We start from the raw sequence: 20,828 nt of genomic DNA, 5'->3' as shown, positions 1-20,828 counted from the left end.
CTAGAGAAGAAATTGCAGCAGCCCTGGTTGCGTCATTCGCATTATCGTTAGCTATGGGTGAGGTACCAGAAGACTGGAGGGTAGCAAATGTTGTGCCCTTATTTAAGAAGAGCTGCAAAGAAAAACCTCGGAGTTATAGGCAGGAGCATGGCAGGGAGCAGTGAAAACACGTTCGATTAAATTGCACCTATGGGACTGGAATATTCTAGCCATGACTGAAACATAGCTAAGGGAGGGAAAGGACTAGCAGCTTAATATTCCACGGTGCAGGTGCTTTAGGTGGGACAGAGGTTGAGGGAGGAAAGAAAGAAGATGGAGTTGCATTTATGATTAAGTAGAGCATTAGGGCAGAAGTCAAATGAAATAACCAAGGGATCATCCAACGAATTTAGTGGGTGGAACTAAGAAATAAGGGGATGGTGACTTCATTCGGGTTATACTATAGGCCCCCAAATAATCATCAGGAATTAAAAGAACAAATATGCAGGGAGATTCGGAGACTTGCAAGAGTAATAGAGTTGTCATAGAGGATTTTAATTTTCTTAATGTAGACTGGGACTGCCATAGTGTTAAGGGTTTAGATGGGCTGGAATTGAAGAGTCTTCAGGAAAGTTTCCTTGAGCATTATGAGGTGGGTCCTATTCAGGAAAGGGCAGTACTTGACCTACTTTTGGGAAATAGGGCAGGGCAAGTGACTGAGGTGACGGTGGGGGGCCACTTTGGGACCAGTGACCATAGTTCTATTAATTGTAAAATAGTTATGGGAAGGGACAAAACTGGTCCACAGGTCCAAGTTCTAAATTGGGGCAAGGTTAATTTTGGTGGAATTGGACAGGAGCTTGCAAGAGTTGACTTGAATGGCTTGTTTGACGGTAAAGAGATCTCTGGCAAGTGGGAGGCCTTTAAAAGTGAAATAGCTAGAATTCAGGGTCCGTATGTTCCTGTTAGAGTGAAGGGCAAGGCCGGCAGGAGTAGGGAACACTGGATGACAAAATATATTGAGGTTTGGCCAGGAGACAGGAGACATGGTTCCAGTACAAGCAGCTGGACTCAAGGGAATCCCTGGAATGTATAGGGATTATGTGAGTATACTCAAGAAGGAAATTAGGGCAAAAAGGGGGCATGAAGTAGCTTTGGTTGAGAGGATTAAGGTGAACCCAAAGGGATTATTTAAGTATATTAGAGGAAAAAGAATAACTAGAGAGAATAGGACCCCTCAAGGACCAAAGTGGACACGTGTGGAACCGTTGGAGATAGTTGCGATTCTCAATGAATATCTCTCCTGTGTTTACCGTGGAAACAGACGTGAAGACTTGACAAACTGGGATAGTGGCGATATAATGGGGGCAGTTCCGATTACAGTAGAGGAGGTGATGGACATATTAAAATGTACGAAGGTGGATAAATCTGGCTCTGACCAGATAAATCCAAGAATACTGCATGGGGCTAGAGAAGAAATTGTGGCAGCCATGGGTGAGTGTCAGAAGACTGGAGGGTAGCAAATGTTGTGCCCTAATTTAAGAAGGGCTGCAAAGAAAAACCTGGGAATATAGACCAGTAAGTCTAACATCTTCATGGGTAAGTTACTAGAGAGGATTCTGAGGGATAATATGTATAAGGATTAGGAGTAGTCAGCATGGCTTTGTGCATGGGAAATCATGCCTTACAAATTTAAGAGTTCTTTGATGAAGTGACCAGGAAGGTTGATGAGGGCAGGGCAGTAGACATTGCCTATATGTACTTTAAAAAGGACTTTGACAAAGTTCCACACGGTAGGCTGCTGTGAAAGGTTTAAGAACATAAGAAATAGGAGCAGGAGTAGGCCATCTAGCCCTTCGAGCCTGCCCCGCCATTCAGTAAGATCATGGCTGATCTGAAGTGGATCAGTTCCACTTTCCCGCTTTCTCCCCATAACCCTTAATTCCCTTGTCTGTCAAAAACCTATCTACCTGTGACTTAAATATATTTAGTGAGGTAACCTCCACCACTTCAATGGGCAGAGAATTCCAGAGATTCACCACCCTTTGAGTGAAGAAGTTCCTCCTCAACTCCGTTCTAAACTGGCCCTCCCCTTATCTTGAGGCTGTGCCCTCTAGTCCTGCTGTCCTTTCTGAGCGGGAGGAATCTCTCTACCTCTACCCTATCCATCTCTTTCATTACCTTATACGTCTCTATAAGATCCCCCCCTCATCCTTCTAAACTCCAATGAGTACAGACCCAGTCTATTTAATCTCTCTTCATAGTCCAACCCCCTCATCTCCGGTATCAGCCTAGTGAACCTTCTCTGCACTCCCTCCAAGGCCAAAATATCCTTGCGCAAGTGCGGCAACCAAAACTGCACACAGTACTCCAGCTGCGGCCTCACCAGTGCCCTGTACGGTTGCAGCAAGACCTCCCTGCTTTTATATTCTATCCCCCTTGCTATAAAGGCCAGCATCCCATTCACCTTCTTGATCACCTGCTGCACCTGCAGACTGGGTTTTTGCGACTCATGCACAAGGACCCCCAGGTCCCTCTGCACCGTGGCATGCTGCAGCTTTTCGCCCTTTAAATTGTAATCCTTCCTACTATTATTTCTGCCAAAGTGGATAACCTCACACTTGCTAACATTGTACTCCATCTGCCAGGTCCTCGCCCACTCGCTCAACCTATCGAGATCCCTCTGCAGACTTTCCACACTCTCTGCACAATTTTCTTTTCCACTCATCTTTGTGTCATCAGCAAATTTCATCACCCTACACTCAGCCCCCTCCTCCAGATCATCTATGTAAATGGTAAATAGCTGAGGCCCCAGCACCGATCCCTGCGGCACTCCACTAGTCACCAACCACCAATCAGAATAGCACCCATTGATACCAACTCTCTGCCTTCTATTAGACAACCAATCCTCTATCCACGCTAACACCTTACCCCCAACTCCATGCACCCTAACCTTCTGAAGCAACCTTTTGCGTGGCACCTTATCAAACTCCGTTTGAAAATCGAGAAACACTACATCCACCGGTTCCCCTCTGTCTACCGCACTAGTCACATCCTCATAGAACATAAGAACATAAGAAATAGGAGCAGGAGTAGGCCATCTAGCCCTTCGAGCCTGCCCCGCCATTCAATAAGATCATGGCTGATCTGTCGTGGCTCAGTTCCACTTTCCCGCCCTCTCCCCATAACCCTTAATCCCCTCTCTTATCAAAAACCCATCAACCCGCGTCTTAAAAATATTTAGCGAGGCAGCCTCCACCACTTCAACGGGCAGAGAATTCCAGAGATTCACCACCCTTTGAGTGAAGAAGTTCCTCCTCAACTCCATTCTAAACCACCCCCCCTTTATCTTGAGGCTGTGCCCCCTAGTCCTACTGTCTTCTTTGAGCGGGAAGAGTCTCTCCACATCTATCCTATCCATCCCATTCATCATCTTATACATCTCAATGAGATCTCCCCTCATTCTTCTAAACTCTAACGAGTACAAGCCTAGTTTATTCAGCCTCTCATAGCTCAACCCCCTCAACTCCAGTATCAGCCTAGTAAACCTCCTCTGCATTCCCTCCAAGTCCAATAAATTCGTCAAACACGACTTCCCCTTAATGTTTGATCACATGGAATCTAGGAAGAGCTGGCAAATTGGATATACAATTCGCTTGATGGTAAGAAGCAGAGGGTAATGGTGGAAGAATGCTTGTAGAACTGGAGGCCTGGGACTTGTGGTGTGCCTCAGGGGTCAGTGTTAAGTCGTTTGTTATCTATACCAATAATTTGGATGAGAATTTACAAGGCGTGATCAGTAAATTTGCAGATGACACTAAAATGAATGGTATAGTAGACAGTGGGGATGGTTATCAAAAATTACAGCGGGACCTTGATCGGCTGAGGAAGTGGGCCGAGAACTTTTACTTAACTGGATCTGTTTCTGATTTCTAGCCTCGTTCCTCACTTCAACACAGATAAGTGTGATGTTTTTCATTTTGGAAAGTCAAATCAAGGTCGGACTTAGGTGAATGGTAGGATCTTAGGGAGTATCATGGAATAGATGGACCTCGGAGTTCAGATGCATGGTTCTCAAAAAGTGGAGTCGCAGGTAGATAGGGCAGTGAAGAAGGCTTTTGGCATGCTGGCCATCATCAGTCAGGGCACTGAGTATAGAAGTTGGGAAGTTATGTTGCATTGTACAGGACATTGGTGAGGCCGCACCAGGAGTATTGTCCAGTTTTGGTTGCTGTGCTGCAAGAAAAATGTTATTAAACTGGAGGGAATGCAGAAGTGATTTACAAGGATGTCAAGACTTAAGGGACTGAGTTATAGGAAGAGATTGGACAGACTAGGACGTATTTCTTTGGAGCAAAAGAGGTGTATAAGATCATGAGAGGCATGGATAGGGTGAATACACTCAGCCTTTTTTCCCACGATTGGGGAATTGAGGGCATAGGTTTAACTTAAGAGGGGAAAGAATTAATGGGAACTTGAGGAGCAACTTGTTTATACAGAGGGTGGTATGTATGTGGAATGAGCTGCTGGAGGATGTTGTTGAGGCTGGGACATTTACAGCATTTAAAAGGCATTTGAACACTTACGTGGATAGGAAAGGTTTAGAGGGGTGTGGGCCAAATGCAAGTAAATGGGGTTAGCTTAGATGGGCATTTTGGTCAGCATGGACCAGTTTGGGCTGAAGGGCCTGTGTCCGTATCGTAAATTCTATGATTTTGTGAATAGAAGTTAAAGGTTTCTTACGATTCCAGCTGATACTACAGGACAAGTCAAATTCCAGAGTAAAACCTGACTTGATAGATCCTAACATTTTTGGAAACCATGAAGGTAAGCTACTAAACAAATTCACAAGTGTCTGCTGATGAATTGTTCAGAAAAATAATAAACATTTATCAAACTAATAAGTCTGTAGTTCTCCATTTTCTCTCATTTACCCAGGAGTAAACAAAATTAGAGCACGTGGGATTGGGGGTAATATACTGCTTTGGATTGAGAATTGGTCATCAGATGGAAAACAGGGTAGGGAAAAACAGGTCATCCTCAAGATGCCAGACTGTTATTATTGGGGTACCACAAGGTTAAGTGCTGGGACCATAGCTGTTCACAGCCTATGTAAAAGATTTGTTTATGTGGACCAGTTGTAATATTTCCGAATTTGCTGATGACATCAAACTGGGTAGGAATGCAAGGAGAACGCAAGAAGGCTTCAAGGGGTCTAAACAAATGGGCAAGAACATGGCAGATGGAAAATAATGTGAATAAAGGCAAGTTGTCCAGTTTGATAGAAACAACAGAAAAGTGACATATTTCTTAAATGATAAGAATTTGCAACATGGTGATGCCCAAAGAGACCTGGGTATCCTTGATTATGAGTCACTAAAATGTAGCATCTTGGTACAGCAAATGAATAGGAAGGTAAGTGATACGTTGGCCTTCACCACAAGGGGATTTGAGTATAGGGGTAAAGATGTCTTGCTGTAATTGTATTGCTCCTTGGTGAGACTGCATATAGCTTTCACCTCCTTAATTAAGGAAGGATGCACTTGCCTTGGCAGGAGTGCACCAGACGATCACTAGTCTAATTCTTGGGATGGTGGGTTGTCTTATGAAGCAAGATAGAGGAAAATGGCCCTATATTCTCTGAAGTTTCAAAAAAATGGGAGGTGACCTCATTGAATCTTACACAATTCCCAACAAAGCATGACAGGGCAAATGTAGATAGGATATTTCCCAAGGATGGGGAACTGGGACAGGGTTGGGGGGGGGGGCACATTCTCAGAACAGGTCATTTAAGACAGAAATGAGGAATGTCTGCATCCAAGGTGGCGAATCATTGGAATTCTTTAGCCCAAAGAGCTGTTCAAGACAGTAATCATGTTTGGGTATACTTGTCAAATAAACATTGTATGCAAAAGATGGAAATGCTATAGAAACTCAGCAGGTCTGGCAGCATCTGAAAGGAGAGAAAAGAGTTGACGATTTGAGTCCAGATGACCCATTGTCAAAGCTAAAAGGCATAGAAAATGGGAGATATTTATACTGCAGGGTGAGAGAATGAAAGGTAAGCCATAGCCATAAAACAAGGGGAAAGGCTGCGAATGGCAGTCCATAGACAGAATAAAAACTGTGAATGGCTGAACATCAGAGAAGATGAAATCAGAGGGTAAGTTGGAACAGATGACGATGGGGGGAGGGGGGGCGGTGGGTGGAGGGTGGGACAGAGATAAGATGGAGAAAAAGGGGAAGCAAAGGGAGAGAAAAGCTAAGGAAAAGGGGGAAGAGTGGGGAGGAACAAAAATTAAGAAAGACAATAAAGAAATAAAAGGTAGAGAATAGTTAAAAATGAAATGAAATGAAAACAAAGTGGTTGAGTTGGGGTAGAGCTAATTATCTGAAGTTGTTGAATTCAGTGTTGAGACCAGAAGACTATAATGTGTCTAGCCAGAAGATGAGGTGCTGTTACTCCGGTTTGCGTTGAGTTTCACTGGAACATTGCAGTAGGCCAAGGACAGAGGTGTGCATGGGAGAAGGATCATGTGTTAAAATGGCAAGCAAGAGGAAGGTCAGGGTCCTGATTGCACACAATCCAGAGGTGCTCAGCAAAGTGATCACCCAGTTTACATTTGGTCTCTTTGATATAGAGGAGACCACATTGGGAGTAGTGAATGCAGTAGACCAAATTGAAAGAGGTGCAAGTGAAATGTTGCTTAACCTGGAATGACTGTTTTGGACGCTGGATGGTAAGCATGGAAGAGGTAAAGGGGCAGGTGTTACACCTTCTGTGATTGAATGGGAGGGGTGTCTTGGGTGATGGGAGAGGTGTTGGGTATAGTAGAAGAGTGAACTGGTTATCCTAGGGGGAATGGTCTCTGTGGAATGTTGACAGAGGGAGTGAAGAAAAGATGTGTTTGGTGGTGGCATCACGCTGGAGTTGGTGAAAATAGTGGAGGATTATGCTTTGTTTGTGAAGGCTGGTATTGTGAAATGTGAGAAAAAGTGGGATTCTATCCTTGTTCTGGGAGGGAGGGGCGTGGGCGACGGACCACATGTTGTGGCGAGCCCTGTCGATAACTGGTAGTGGGAAACCACAGTTGAGGAAGAAGGAGCACAGATTAGAAGCACCACTTTGGAGAGTGACATCATCAGTACCAATGCGACAGTAGGGAAGGAGCTGACAGAAAGGAACGGAGACCTTATGGGATATAGGGTGTGAAGATCTGCAGTCCAGGGCTGTTGTACAGTATTTATGGAGATTGTTTCATTATCTCTAAGCAGATGATATCAGACGTGCTGAGATTTTCCAGCACTTCTTGTTTCTGTTTCAGATCCCAGCATCCGCAGTAATTTGCCTTTTGCAAAAGATGACCCTATCTCGATCTCCCTAATGTTGGTTAAATGTCGCACTCAGTAATAATGAACCGAAGTATAATTTATTGCTGCAGCGGCGGATATGATTTATCGCTTTTTTTCATTTAAAAAATGCACGTTGGTCATTAGCAAAACTTGTTGCTTTGGACACGAACTGAAATGAATGGAGACATGCCCCAGAAATAGATGTTGCCAAACCACTTCCGGCTGCTGAACACAGTCTATCACTTTGTGCGGAACATCCGGGTCTTTGGCGGCTGACGTCACTACTGGTCGGTTGAGCATGCGCAGCTCTTCTTGCCGGGGTGTGAGTGCAAGGTCGGCGCCATGGGGTTGGAGGATGAGCTGATGTTAACCGGGGGACCGGAGGTGAGGGTCGGCGAGGGGGAACTGGGACCACAGCGGGGAGGTGGAGTAGGGTAGGGCGAAGCCATCTGTAATTTGAGGCCGGGCTCTGAAAATTGCGTGAGGCCTGGGGCACGAAGCCAAGGATAAAGCCCGGGCCGCTCGGGGTGAGTCCAAGGACAAGAGGCGGGCGGCGGGCCGGCCGGCCGGCGAGCTGTGTGGGGATACGGGCTGAGAGGCGGGGGGGTTAGTTCGCCTCGGATTTAGGGCACTAAATCTGCACAGCCACTGCTGATTTCCCCCAGTGATACTGACCTTTTGCAGCACTTGCAGCACTTTTCAGTTCCTATTTCCTGCAGTGGTGTCTATAGTTCAACTTCTTCATTGATCTCCCCGCTTTCTCCAGCTACTGGGAATGCCCTTCCCCGGTGCCAGTAGTTTGATTATTAAATCATGACATACTGTCAGTTGCAGTTTGGTGCCCTGTAGTGAGCAAGGCAGAGAAACCTAGAAACTTAATCCACGTTTATAATCTGTGCCCCAACATTACTCCGCTTGCAACGATGGTTGTGGGAAGGCATTGATCTTATAAGTCAGGCAGATGTCACATTTTTGATGTAACATTAAAAACAGGAAAAAGCACTGAATGCTTGAAATTTAACTCAAATGCTTGAAAGACTCAACCGTGGCAGTGTCTGTGGAGCAAACATGAAAATTAGCACTCCCATTGGGACCTGTAAACTAAACTTGTTACAGATGAAAAGTGTTTAAAAACAAATGGAACAAAAGGTGATGATGCCCACATACCATCCCCTCCTTTCCACTTTATCACTTTATAGGTCACTTTTTAAAATATGTGATTCCCATCCCTCACTTCCTGCCCTCCCTTTGATTTCCTAGTAAATGCTTCAATGAAAACTGAGTTTTTCTGAGAATTTTATAAAATCATAGAATACTTACAGTGCAGAAAGAGACCATTTGGCTCATTGAGTCTGTCCTGTTGCTCTGCCAGAGGACCTAGTCCTAAAGCCCACACATTTGTCCTGCTAATTGGTTTAACCTACACTTTTTGAGACACTAAGGGGCAGTTTTACTTTGGTCAATCCACCTAGCCTGCATATCTTTGGACTGTGTGAGAAAACCAGAGCATCCACGAAGAAACCCTTGCAGACATGGGGAGTACATGCAAATGTCGTACACACAGTCATCCGAGGCCGGAACTGAACCCGGGTAAAGAGCTGTGAGGCAGCTGTGATAACCGTTGTGTAGGAAAATGTCTTGAATAATATACTATTTAAAATATGGAAATTAATTTAGCTTGCTGCAATAATAACATATTTATCTAGTACTTTTTATGTTGCTTGATAAATATTCTGAAGTATTTCACAGGAGCATAATGAAATGAAAATGGCCAGTGGGCCAAAGGGGGTCTAAATGAAGTGGATTTTAAGGGGTGTCATAAAGGATGAAAGACTGAGGGAACAAAATTTGTGTGGAAGCTAGGTGACTGACGGTGTGGCTTCTTACTGGGGTGAAGGGCATAGGTTAACAGAAGGACTATGTTGAAGAAATAGAGAAATTGTTGGGAAGAAGTTAAAGGCTGGTGGAAGTTAAAAATGTGGAGAAGCTGTGGGCTTGAAGTGGTTCACATAGGAGGCTGTGGAATAGATGTGCTCATGGCTTAGGAAGGATGGATGTGCATAAGGCCAGCAGAGCTCCGAGTGAACTGAAGTATGTTCCAGGGAGATGATTGGAGGCCAGTCAGGTGAGTATTGAAATAGACGAATCTGGAGGTGACAAAAGTCATGGATGAGGTTTGTGGTCAGTCTGTTTCAGTGTGAGACAATGTCTAGGATCATGATGGTCAGAATCATCCTCTTCAATGCTTCCTCCATTATCAGTGCAACTTTTTAACTTGATTTTACTCTTGCCTAACTAATCAGTCAGATCACATGTAACAAGAGCTTCTCATCCTGCTATGCCACCAATACATCAGGCGCTGTAATATATTAATTTTTGGCCACCTCATTTCTCAATTTCCTGTTGCCCTTTGGCAATCCCAACAGCATGCCTATGTATGTGAATGACCTATGGTTTCACCTCTCAACCTGTTTGTTATGTCTTGTACTGTCATATTTCCATCAGCTGAGATTGAAGACATCATCTTGGCTGCCCCCGTCCCAAACTCCAACTCACTACAGCTCCCATCTCTTGTTTGATGTCACTGTGTTGGTCCTCAATGACTTATTAAATCTGAATCTAAATGTAATTGCAAAGACTTTCACTTCTTCCCCTCCTTTAGTCTGTTTGTCCTGAAATCCAGTAAAAAGTCTGACAACACCAGGTTTTAGTCCAACCTATTTATTTGATAATATACTCACAAGCTTTCGAGGGACACCCTCTTCGTCAGGTGAATGGAGAGTTCTGGCCTCAGACAGAGCATATAAAGCACAGACAGTTTAGAGATTACTGATTAGAATGCGAATCTTTACACCTAACCTGCTGTTCAAGAAATCCTCATCTCTGTCCTTGTCGCCTTCAGACTTGACCAGTTCAGTGCTTTGCTGTCTGCCATCTCAGCAGCTTCAGCTATCATGCAGACCCTGCTTGTCTATTTGCCTAAGCATGCCAACCTACAACGACTTACAGGAACATATAAACAGGAGGGGACCATTAGCTTCTCAAGCCTGTACCGTTGTTATATAATGCTACGATGGCTCTGCACCTCAACTCCATTAACCTGGTTTTTGTCCATTTTCTTGATCACCTATCTTTCTGCTCCCCTCCTCCATTTCCCCTCTCTCAGGACCCTCCATAAAACCTGAAGTCTCCTTTTGTTTTTGTGTTTGAAAAATTATCTAAATGGATCAACGTGTCATTTAATACTTCCTATTTAATACTAATCAAGTTGTTTCTCCTTAGGATGAAGAAGAAGAGGAAGAAGAATTGGTGGTAAGTGAACAAAGATCCTCTGTTTAAATCTTAGTTATCTGGAAGTTCTCATTTGATTTTTGTTACTTGTGCTTGGGATGTGGGCAAGGTCATATTTATTGTCTGTTCGTATTACCCCGAGAAAATGTTGATGGAATTTTTCCTTCACCAGCTGCAGTCCCTTGTATTCTCAAAACAATGTTAAATAGGGTATTCCAAGATAATTGCCCAATGACAATGAAAGAACAGCAATATTTATTGAAGTTTGGAAGGATAAGTGTTTCCACAGCATTGTTGTTCTTATCCTTCTGAGGACATTGGTAAGACTGCATCTCAAATACTGTGCCAATCAAGTATTGTCCTGGATGGTGTCAAGTTTCTTAAGGGTTGTTGGAGCTGCACCCACCTAGGCAAGTGGGGAGCATGCCATCAGAATCCTGACTTGCGCCTTGTAGATTGTGGACAGGTTTTGGGGAATCAGGAATTGAGTTGCTTGCTGCAGTATTCCTAGCCTCTGACCTGTTCTTGTTGCTGCTGTGTTTACGTGGCCAGTCCAGTTGAACTTCTGGTCAATGATAACCTTGAGGATTTGACAGGGGATTCAGTGATGGTTACACCATTGAATGTCATGGGGCGGTGGTTAGAGTGTCTCTTATTGGTGATGGTCATTGCCTAGCATTTGTGTGGTGCAAATGTTATTTGCCACCTGTCAGCTCAAGCCTGGATTTTGTTCTGATCTTGTTGCATTTGAACGTGGACTGCTTTAGTATCTGAGGATTTGCGAATGGTGCTGAACATTCCCACTTCTGACCTTATGACAGAGGAAAGTTTGTTAATGAGGCAGCTGAAGATTGTTGGGTCTAGGACACTATCCTGAGTGACTTCTGCAGGGATGTCCTGGAACTTGGAAGACTGACCCTTCACAACCATCTTCTTATGCTAAGTATGACTCCAAGCTGCAAAGAGTTTGTCCCAATACCCATTGATTCCAGTTTTGCTAGGGCTTCTTGATGCCACACACAATCCAATGAGGCCTTGATGTCAAGGGCTATCACTCTAGCAATATACATTAACGATTTGGAAGAAGGAACTGAAGGTACTGCTGCTAAGTTTGTAGATGATACAAAGATATGTAGAGGGGCAGGTAGTATTGAGGAGGCGGGGGGTCTGCAGAAGGACTTGGAAAGGCTAGGAGAGTGGGCAGATGGAATTCAGTGTGGAAAAGTGTGACGTTATGCACTTTGTAAGAAGGAATGGAGGCATAAACTAATTTCTAAATGAGGAAATGCTTAGGGAATCAGAAGCACAAAGAGGATTTGGAAGTCCTTGTTCAAGATTCTCTTAAGGTTAACTTGCAGGTTCATTTGGCAGTTAGGAAGGCAAATGCAATGTTAGCATTCATGTTGAGAGGGCTAGAATAAAGAGTACTTCTGAGGCTGTACAAGATTCTGATCAGACTCCATTTTGAGTATTGTGAACAGTTTTGGGCCCTGTACCTCAGGAAGAATGTGCTGGCCTTGGAAAAGTTCCAGTGGAGATTCACAAGAATGATCCCTGGAATGAAGAGCTATAGGATACTGCGAGGGCTGGATAGAGTGTACGTGAAGAGGATGTTTCCATTAGTAGGAAAAACTAGAACCAGAGGGCAGAACCTCAGGCTAAAGGGACAATTCTTTAAAACAGATGAGGAATTTCTTCAGCCAGAGAGCAGTGAATCTGTGGAACTCTTTGTCACAGAAGGCTGTGGTGGTCAGGTCATTGAGTGTCTTTAAGACAGAGATCGGTTCTTGATTAATAAGGGGTTCAGGGGTTATGGGAAAAGGCAGGAGAATGGGGATGAGAAAAATATCAGCCATGATTCAATGGCAGAGCAGACTTGATGGGCTGAGTGGCGTAATTCTGCTCCTATGTCTTATGGGACAAGATATATTCAAGGATGGTAATGATAGTATCTGGGATGTTATCTGTAAGATATGATTCCATGAGAACAACTATGTCAGGCTGTAGCTTGACTAGTCTGTGAGAAGCTCTTCCAATTTTGGCACTAGCCCCCAGATGTTAGTAAGGAGGACTTTACAAAGTCGACAGGACTATTTGTTTTGCCGGTGTCATTTCCAATGCCTGGGTTGATGCCAGGTGGTCCATCCAGTTTCATTTTTGTGAGACTTTATAGTAATTGTTTCAACTCAGTGGCTTACTAGGCAATTTCAGAGGGCAGTTGAGAGTCAACATTGCTGTGGCTCTGGAGTCACGTCTAGGCCAGACCAGGTAAGGGCAGCAGATCTCCTTCGCTAAAGGACTTTAATGAACGAAGTGGGTTTTTCCGACAATTGACAATGGTTTCATAGTCATCGGTGTACTGTTCTTTCCAGATTTTTTTTTATTGAATTCAAATTTCACAATCTGCCATGGCAGGATTTGAACCTGTCTGTCCCAAACATTAGCTGAGTTTCTGGATTAATAATCTAGTGATAATGCCACTAGGCTATTGCCTCCCCTGTGGCCTACTTTTTTGTCCGTATGTATGTTCAAATGTGATGAAGGAGTTGTTGCAGGGAAGAGAGTGTTATTGAGGTGATCTTGATATGTTGCTACACTATGGGTAGGTGCGCTGTAAGGGCTGGTTATGGAGTCTCATGATATGTTACAGGTTATGTGACACAAGCAGGCCAAGGATCTGAATACTCCGTAATGAGTGGTTTACCACCTGACTCAAAACTCAAGTCGCGAGTGATAGGTACAGTTGCCTAACAGATGCAACTGAATAACTCGAAGCTTAACAGCATACGCAACCCATTATATTGGGAATAGAAAACGAGAGAAGCACAAGAGAGAAGGGAACAGCTGGCCATGAGGGTATATTTAGATGAAAAGATAGAAGCAACAGCAGAACAAACTGGTTGGGCCAAAGAAGAACATAAGAAATAGGAGCAGGAGTAGGCCATCCAGCCCTTCGAGTCTGCCCCGCCATTCAATAAGATCATGGCTGATCTGTCGTGTCAGCCATGATCTTATTGAATGGCGGGGCAGGCTTGAAGGGCTGGATGGCCTACTCCTGCTCCTATTTCTTATGTTCTTCTTTGGCCCAACCAGTTTGTTCTGCTGTTGCTTCTATCTTTTCATCTAAATATACCCTCATGGCCAGCTGTTCCCTTCTCTCTTGTGCTTCTCTCGTTTTCTATTCCCAATATAATGGGTTGCGTATGCTGTTAAGCTTCGAGTTATTCAGTTGCATCTGTTAGGCAACTGTACCTATCACTCGCGACTTGAGTTTTGAGTCAGGTGGTGAACCACTCATTACGGAGTATTCAGATCCTGCTGTGGTACTGATATAGCTGGTTCACTTCTGGTCAGTGGTGACCCAAAGATGTTGGTAGTAAGGACTGGCCTTGATTGTGCTGCTTGTGTCATTAAAGCTGCAAATAAAAATATTGACCTCATCAGCAAGGAAACTGCAAGTACCTCTTCAGTGTCTAATTATCAACTCTTGTAGGAGGTGGTAACACAGTTGTAATGTTACTGGATCAAGAGGCCTGGACATGGCTCACGGATGCAAGTTCATATCCCACCATGACAGCTAGGGTATTTAAGTGTAATCAATCAATGTGGAATAAAATGTGAGTCTCATTAATAATAGACATGAAGCTATGATTGTAAAAATCTGCCTGTTTCACTAATGTTTGATGTGGAAATGCTGTCGTTGGACTGGGGTAAACACAGCAAGAAGTCTCTCAACACCAGGTTAAAGTCCAACAGGTTTATTTGGTAGTAAAAGCCACAAGCTTTTGGAGCGCTGCTCCTTCGTCAGGTAAGTAGGAGTTCTGTTCACAAACAGGGCATGTAAAGACAAACTCAATTTACAAAATAATGGTTGGAATGGGAGTCTTTACAGGAAATCAAGTCATTGTACCTTTAAGACTTGATTGCCTGTAAAGACTCGCATTCCAACCATTATTTTGTAAATTGAGTTTGTCTTTATATGCCCTGTTTGTGAACAGAACTCCCATTCGCCTGACAAAGGAGCAGCGCTGCCTGTGAAAGCTAGTGGCTTCTGCTTCCAATTTAACCTGGTGTTGTGAGACTTTGTGCTGTCACTAATGGTTACCAGGATGAAAATTTGCATTCATTATCTACTCTAGCCTGTGCGATTCCAGGCCCACAGCAATGTGTTTAACTCTCAGCTGCTCTCTGAAATGTCCCAGCAAACAATTCTGTTGTATCAAATTGCTGTGCAAGTGCTGCCCATCAATCTAGGCACTGGAGATGACAGACAAATATCTCAGTTTCTTCACTATCAAAATCTTGGAACTCCTTAACAGTATTTTGGGTGCGCTACACCACGCGGATTGCGGTGATTCAAAAAGGTGGCTCACCACCATCTTCTCAGGGCAGTTGAATGGGCAACAAATGCTGGTCTTGCAAGTGATGTTCACATTCCAAGAACAATTTTCAATAAAATATGTAAGTCCAATATAGAGTTGCCGGCATTGGATTGGAAAGGCAATGTAAGTAGCTTCACAGTAGCAGGTTAAAGTCCAACAGGTTTATTTGGTAGCATGAGCTTTGGGAGCACTGCTCCTTTGTCAGGTGAGTGCTTGATGAAGGAGCAGCGCTCCGAAAGCTTGTGATACCAAATAAACCTGTTGGACTTTAACCTGGCGTTGTGAGACTACTTACTGTTTAAAAGTTGAGGACAAATTTATCTTGCAGATTTTGTCTTTTTTCATTTTTTATTTTTTTTTTATTCATTCTGCTTCCTGAAATTGGCAAAAAAAAATCTAACTGCAGATAGCAGCCTGGGACTAAATCAATGCTGCAAACAAGATTTTGAATCAATTATAATAGTCACCAATGAGCAAGAGGAAAATGTAGATTTCTGGTTGTCAGTGAAGCTACATGCTGCTGACCTGTAATGGCTTTTGCATTGAGGAAATATTACATTTTGTTTGGTGAAGAAAGATTAGCTATAATCAGTGCAGGTTAATATTCAAACATATAGCTAAGACTGGTGTTGTCCCATCCATTTACATATTTAATCCCCACAAAAGCAAGGCTGGGATTAAAAGTTTACTAATGTGGAGCCAATCAGCCTGAAACCTGTTACTATCCCTCACTGAGTTCCACTCTGGTGCCCTTAATTTCTGAGATCCCGCTAACATAAGAACATAAGAAATAGGAGCAGGAGTAGGCCTCTAGCCCTTCGAGCCTGCCCCGCCATTCAATAAGATCATGGCTGATGTGTCGTGGCTCAGTTCCACATTCCCCCCCTCTCCCCATAACCCTTAATCCCCTCTCTTATCAAAAACCCATCAACCCGCGTCTTAAAAACATTCAGCGAGGCAGCCTCCACCACTTCAACGGGCAGAGAATTCCAGAGATTCACCACCCTTTGAGTGAAGAAGTTCCTCCTCAACTCCGTTCTAAACCGCCCCCCTTTTATCTTGAGGCTGTGCCCCCTAGTCCTACTGTCCTTTCTGAGCGGGAAGAGTCTCTCCACCTCTATCCTATCCATCCCATTCATCATCTTATATGTCTCAATGAGATCTCCCCTCATTCTTCTAAACTCTAACGAGTACATGCCTAGTTTATTCAGCCTCTCCTCATAGCTCAACCCCTTCAACTCTGGCATCAGCCTAGTAAACCTCCTCTGCACTCCCTCCAAGGCCAAAATATCCTTGCGTAAGTATGGTGCCCAAAACGGCACACAGTACTCCAGCTGCGGCCTCACCAATGCCCTATACAGCCGCAGCAAGACCTCCCTACTTTTATATTCAATCCCCCTCGCTATGAAGACCAGTATCCCATTAGCCTTCCTGACCACCTGCTGCACCTGCAGGCTGGGTTTTTGCGATTCATGCACAAGGACCCCGAGGTCCCTCTGCACCGTCGCCTGCTGCAGTTTTTCGCCATGTAAGTAATAATCCTTCCTACCATTATTCCTACCAAAGTGTACCACCTCGCACTTGCCAACATTAAATTCCATTTGCCAGTTCCTGGCCCATTCGCCCAGCCTATCTAGATCCTTCTGTAGACTCTCCACACCCTCCGCGCAATTTGCCGTTCCACCAATCTTGGTGTCATCAGCAAATTTCGACACCACACACTCGGTTCCCTCCTCCAGATTTCTATATAAATGGTAAATAGCTGAACACAAAAGGTTAACATTTCAAAAACTGGTGGAGTAGAATTTGAGAATTAAATCTGATTTGATAGTTCTAAAAATATACTTTTTCTGGAAAGCAAGAATTTAAATAGCAAATGCTTAGTATTTAAACACAAAATAAATTTAATTAGTAGCTTCAGCTATGTGATTTGTTTGAAACATGCTGTTGTCCTTGCACAGGATCCCATAACAAACATCAGGGAGCAATGCGAGCAGCTTGAAACTTGTGTGAAACTGAAAGAAATACTGGACGCCTGTACAGAGCGAGTGAATTCTCGATCGCAAACCACAGAAACCTGTACTGAGGAGCTGTTTGACTTCTTGCATGCCCGGGACCATTGTGTAAGTTCCTACTTGTATAATAAATAGGTATCTAAATTATTGTTTTGATTCCAGTTTTTCTTATGAGTGTTGTGTGTTCTTGTTTTGTAAAGTGTCTTCATGGCATGCAATTCTGATGTTCCTGTCCATGGTACCATTGTAATGTCTCATACAGAAATTTTTCTTCCATATCTATGGAGAAATTGAAATTGTTATAAATGCTTTTAATGTGTTATCACATCAAGGATTTATTAAATAATGCTGAAAACACTTTATTTTTGTATTTGGAATTAATTATTGGAAGGTAAGGTGGTTCTTAAGTTATAATTATGATTGAAATTTGAACTTCTTTAGTTCTAGAATTATCAAATGATGTGTCACACCCAAAGAGGTCACCTCAGACCATCATGCCTGTGGTATAAGAGCAATGTAGATATTTCCAGTCTTGATTCGATCCTTGATTTGCTTGTGTGGTGAACTCTTAAAGATCAAAGAAAATTACAGCACAAACAGGCCCTTCAGCCCTCCAAGTCTGCACCAACCATGCTGCCTGACTGAACTAAAACAACCCCCCCCACCCTTCTGGGTTCCATATCCCTCTGTTCCCATCCTATTCATGTATTTGTCAAGATTCCCCTTAAAAGTCACTACTGTATCCGCTTCCACTACCTCTCCTGGCAACGGGTTCCAAGCACCCACCATCCTCTGGGTAAAAAAACTTGCCTCGTGCACTTAGCTGAAGGATTATGCTCCAAATACTTATCAATTCGCACCAAAAACAGGATTGCTCCAAATTTCATTGACTGGGAATTCTTTGTGTTCCTTTGACTCTCATGTGAAACCTGAGAGGGAAAAATCTTTACACTTAATTTCCCGTCTATTCCTGATATCCTTCCCTTGTCTAACAACAACCTATTTACCTCTGTTTCAAAAACATTCGATGACCCTCATCTCTACCACTTTCTGAAACCAAGTCCCTCAGAAAAAAATTCTCTTCGCCTTTGTGATTTTAAAACAGTGCCCCCTAGTTCTGAATTTGCTCACAACAGGAAGCATCCATTCCATTTTGTGAATTACATTCAGGATCTTGTATACTTACCCCTTATTAATCACACCTTATCCTTCTGAACTTCTGAGGCAAAGACTGTTCAAACTTTCCTTGTAAGACAACCCACTTATTCCACCTATCAACTGCATTGTTTTTCTGCAGTGGGGCCATGCTGTGTGGGGAGTTGAATTCAAAGCCCCAGTTCGGCCAACCTCTCCTTCATTTGCTGCTGCTATTCTGTTTCAATGTCAAGATTCTGAGCCTCAAAAGCAGCTTGTGCCTTGATGGACCAGGTGGAGCTACGCTGAGCAAACCCCAGCTTTCTATTCCCAGTCAGTGGTGTTAATGCCTCTGAGCTTTATGGTGGCTTTGAATTGTTTTCATATTTTATGGGATGTGTCACTGACTAGGCCAGCATTTATTGCTCATCCCTAATTGCCCTTGAGGAGATGATGGTGAGCTGCCTTCTTCAGTCCCTGAATTGTAGGTACCCCACAGTGCTGTTAAGAAGGGAATTCCCATATTTGAATCCAGCAACAGTGAAGGGACGGTGCAATATGTTTCCAAGTCAGGATGGTGAGTGAAGTGGAAGGAAACTTCCAGGTAGTGGTGTTCCAGGTATCTGCTTCTCTTTTTCTTCTCGACGGTAGTGGTGATGGGTTTGGAAGATGCTGCCTTAGGAACCTTGGTGAGTTCCTGCACTGCACCTTGTCAGTGGTATACACTGCTGACACCCTCATCAGTGGTGGAAGGATTGAATGTTTGTCGAAGGGGTAGCAATCAAGTGAGCTGCATTGTCCTGGGTTTTTGTGGGGGGGTGGTGGTGTGGTTGGTGGTAGATGCTGGTACTCACAGCTACATGGAGGAGGCATTGGTAGGGTGGTCCTCCTATTTGATCCCCAGGACACAAGCACCATTGATGGAAGGTGTCAAGAATCTTAAAGGGTGGTCAACACAATGGCCTTATAAACCAGGATCCTTATTGACTTCCAAAAGCGCCAGTTGTCAAAGGCATGTTGATGCAGGTTGAGGAAGGCTGCGCTGGCACAGTTGACTTGGTGTTAGTCTCTTGGGAGGGGTAGCTGCTGAGGTTTGGGAAGTGCTGCACGTACAACAAAGCCTTCCCATCTACATAGATGGCATGGGGATGCTCATCTGGCTTGGAGAAAGTTAGTGAATGACCTTCATCTTGGCAATATTTAAAGATATGCTGAGCCTCTCTTAGAAGATGTTGAAGTCGTCAAGTGACCTTGCATGTCCTGTATAGAGTGAGACATCACTGCAGCAGTCACTTGTAAACTGAAAGTCATGGATGTACATGATGATCAGTTTTGCTTTTGACTGGAAGTGACCAGAGTTGGAAAGCTTCCAATCCCGACGATACTGAGAGCTGATAATCTCAGAGTGGATGATAATGGGTCAGGAAATAGTGAACATGCAACTTTGTTTAACCCTGTCCACATGTGAAAGGTGTTACTTTTGATCTATGCAAGGTGGTGGTGATCATATTGTCATGCAGAAGTCTCAGGTGATGACAAATGTCAACGGGCAACCATGCTTTGGAGGATAGTCCAAAACGCTTCACATTTAAAGAATAAAATGCCTTGGTCAAGTTAAAGACCAGGAATCTCTTCTGAACTACCTCCAATGTATTTACAGCCTTCCTTAAATAAGATGAAAACTGCACACTGTTTGAGATGTCTCACCAATGCCCTGAATAACTGATACATAACGTCTAACTTTTGTATTCAATTCCCCTCATTAGGACAGTATTCCATTAGTCTAAATTGCTGTTCCTGTATATTTATTTTTCTGACTCTCACACTTGTTATAAATTTCCTCCCAATTCACTTGTAGGATATTGCTGCATAACTATTTCCAGTCTGTTCTCTCTCATTCACTGTGCTCTCACCCAATATAAAACTCTTATTTTTTGTTCCAGGTGGCTGAAACTCTCTTCAGTAAATTAAAATGAAATCCAGTACCTGAGGAACTCTGCTGTACCAGAATGCATAACAGTTGTGGGGAACTCAGTTATTGACTGATTTCTAACTCTCTTTGGGAAATGAATCTTCATGGTGCATTGCACAATGGTTCAGGCATTGCCTTTGTCAAAGGTTTACTGTGCTTGTGATCGAGTTTGGAGCCAGAAATTGTTTAGTTATACTTGCTGTTATAAATAAATTTATTGACCTCCAAATTGTGTTTGCCTGATTTCATTCTCTTCTGTTCAGACTGATGGATTAGAGTTGAAACAAGCTACCATTGCAGTGAAATGATAGGTGTGTCCTCTTTTCTGTTCAAATTGATTTCTTCATATCCTTCCCTACTTGTAATGCTGTCTCAGCTATAGTAGACATGTGGTTGATCTGTATCTAAACTCCATTTATCTGCTTCAGTCCCAAATCTTTTCTTTAACTTCAGGTGTGATAGAAGTGGTCTGAGTTTGGCAGTCTGTTAGAGGTGTGCAAATAGTTAAATTGATCAATCATAAGGAATTGAATGACTATCAGTTGTCCTTAGTGGTGAGGTGCTGCAATGTGCTTTCCTGGTGCAAACACTGCAACAGTTGTCAATCAGTGTTCCTGCTGTTTTGTTCTGTGGGAAATAATTTCTATACAGAACATAATTCTTATGAGCAGGAGTAGGCCATTCAACTCCTTGAATCTGCTC

General features: G+C 43.5%; 1 protein-coding gene across 1 annotated transcript; it reads left to right on the top strand.

Moving 5' to 3' along the window:
- The first annotated feature begins 7,631 nt into the window (after positions 1–7,631).
- uqcrh (ubiquinol-cytochrome c reductase hinge protein) lies at positions 7,632–20,355 on the top strand. The gene is made up of 4 exons (XM_080195338.1): positions 7,632–7,716; positions 10,615–10,644; positions 16,967–17,128; positions 20,098–20,355. The coding sequence occupies exons 1-4, from the start codon at positions 7,675–7,677 to the stop codon at positions 20,128–20,130; spliced, it is 267 nt and encodes an 88-aa protein (XP_080051464.1). The 5' UTR covers positions 7,632–7,674; the 3' UTR covers positions 20,131–20,355.
- The last annotated feature ends 473 nt before the right edge of the window (positions 20,356–20,828 follow it).

This window comes from Carcharhinus amblyrhynchos, chromosome 9, assembly GCF_965287045.1.
Source record: "Carcharhinus amblyrhynchos chromosome 9, sCarAmb.v2.hapA, whole genome shotgun sequence".
Taxonomy (NCBI): Eukaryota; Metazoa; Chordata; class Chondrichthyes; order Carcharhiniformes; family Carcharhinidae; genus Carcharhinus; species Carcharhinus amblyrhynchos.
This window is presented reverse-complemented; position numbering and strand designations above follow the sequence as displayed.

Bases quoted from the DNA above. Each gene is read 5' to 3' on its own strand.
- uqcrh (XM_080195338.1), top strand. From the start codon at position 7,675: ATGGGGTTGGAGGATGAGCTGATGTTAACCGGGGGACCGGAG. The intron at 10,645-16,966 runs GTAAGTGAACAA...GTCCTTGCACAG, and splicing joins AAGAGGAAGAAGAATTGGTG to GATCCCATAACAAACATCAG. The intron at 17,129-20,097 runs GTAAGTTCCTAC...TTTTTGTTCCAG, and splicing joins TGCATGCCCGGGACCATTGT to GTGGCTGAAACTCTCTTCAG.